At 38.4% G+C, this 1,813-nt stretch overlaps 1 protein-coding gene across 1 annotated transcript; it reads left to right on the forward strand.

The window, feature by feature from the left end:
• The first annotated feature begins 285 nt into the window (after nucleotides 1-285).
• On the forward strand, nucleotides 286-1,503 carry LOC110694936. The gene has a single exon (XM_021872132.1). It carries the CDS (start codon nucleotides 286-288, stop codon nucleotides 1,501-1,503), a length of 1,218 nt encoding a protein of 405 aa, XP_021727824.1.
• Nucleotides 1,504-1,813: the final 310 nt, after the last annotated feature.

The following is a 1,813-nucleotide window of genomic DNA, read 5'->3' on the forward strand; positions in this document are numbered from 1 at the left end:
GGCAACTATAATAACTAAGGTTATGGTAATCAAAACCAAGGCCAAGGTTATGGAAATCAAAGCCAATCTCAAGGCTTTGGTGGCCAAAACCAAAATTTTGGCAACAATCAAAATCGAGGCAATTAGAACAATCAAAATAGGGGGAATTTTCAAAACAACCAAAGGAGACCCCCACCCAGATTTGGTCTAAAACCTCAAGGTGTTGGTGAAAATTCCTATTCTCAATCGTCCAAATCTAATTTGGAGGAGATAATTGAAAATCAAACAAAAATCTTGAATACCTATATGGCGGTGAGCGATAAGAAATTTAATGAGATCATGACACATAACAAAATGCTTGAGACGCAAATCACACAACTAGCAAACACTTTGAAAGATTGTGCTAGTCCTTCTTCATTGCCTTCTCAAGGAGTTGATCCTAAGAAACCCGTTTATTCCATCACCACAATGAGTGGAAGAGTTCTAAAAGAGAGAGTTTCTAGGCATAGTGAGGAGGATAAGAAGAAGAGTGTTTCAAGTGAGCTAAAAGAGGAAGATGTGAGCAAAGAGGAGAGCCATGAGAAAAAGAAGAGTGTTGAGAGAAAGCAAGAGGAAGTGAGAAAAACCGACCTTCCATATCCCCAAAAGTTTATGAGGAACAAATTAGATGAACAATTTGGGAGATTTCTTGATATGTTGAAGGAGGTCCATCTTTCTATCCATCTTACTGAAGCCATGAACCAAATGCCTAGATATTCCAAATTCCTTAAGGATATCTTGACTGGCAAGAGAGATTGTAATGAGATAGATTCGGTAGATCTTGGTGAGTGTTGTAGTGCTTTGATTCACAATGACCTCCCCTACAAGATGAAAGATCCGGGTAATTTCTCCATTCCTTGCAAAATCAAGAGTAAGTTGTTTGAGAATGCTTTGTGTGACTTGGGTGCTAGTGTTAGCATTATGCCTTTCTCGGTCTTCAAGAAGCTTAATCTAGGAGAACTTCTTCCTACCAACATGACTTTGCAATTGGCCGATAGATCCATCATGTTTCCAAAGGGAAGAGTTGAGGATGTTACCCTTATGATAGGTGGTTTTACAAATCCTGTTGATTTCATTGTGCTTGAAATAGAAGAAGATGACCACATTCTTGTTATCTTAGGGAGACCGTTCTTAGCTACTTCAGGAGCTTTGATTGATGTTAAGGGAGGCCATATTACTTTGAGAGTTGTTAACAAGAAAGAGAGCTTTGAGCTAAAACTGATGCATGAGTCCTTATCCCTTGTGAAAGGAATCAAGAGTGATGATTCCCTTCGTTCATTTGATAATGTGTATGTGATTGATTCTTCATCTAACAATGTTCATGATATTTTTTATGATGTGCTTGTGAGTTTTTATTGCATGAAAGTTAGTGAAGATAAGAAGGAGCTTTCAAAGGATATGAACGAAGAGGAGATTGACATTCCTCATTGGTTTGAGCTCTACCCTCAAGAGGAGGAGGATGATTCCATGGATGTAGATGTGTGAAACCGTTTACAAAAAGAAAAAAAGTCAAGAAGAAAGCAAGAGCTTCGAGGAAGAAGAGAATAAGATTGAAGTTGAGAAATGAAAAGATTGTTTTTGAAGTGCAAGTAAGTGAAGTCTTGTCAAACAACAACGAGAGGTTGCTTGAAAATGAAGGAGAAGTTGTTCTATCCGCTACCTTGGACAAGGTGGTGTTCTTTGACCCTCCATGATTTGGAGGAAGGGTCAAGCTTAGGACCTTAAGCAAGCGCTTCCCAGGAGGCAACCCGAAGATTTCTAACCTTTTCTTTTGATTTCTATTTTTCTTAATTTT

The sequence above is a fragment of the Chenopodium quinoa genome, unplaced genomic scaffold (genome assembly GCF_001683475.1).
Source record: "Chenopodium quinoa cultivar QQ74 unplaced genomic scaffold, ASM168347v1, whole genome shotgun sequence".
Lineage (NCBI taxonomy): Eukaryota > Viridiplantae > Streptophyta > Magnoliopsida > Caryophyllales > Amaranthaceae > Chenopodium > Chenopodium quinoa.

What these genes read in the sequence shown, in the direction of transcription:
- LOC110694936 (XM_021872132.1), top strand. Translation starts at nt 286, where the DNA reads ATGGCGGTGAGCGATAAGAAATTTAATGAGATCATGACACATAACAAA.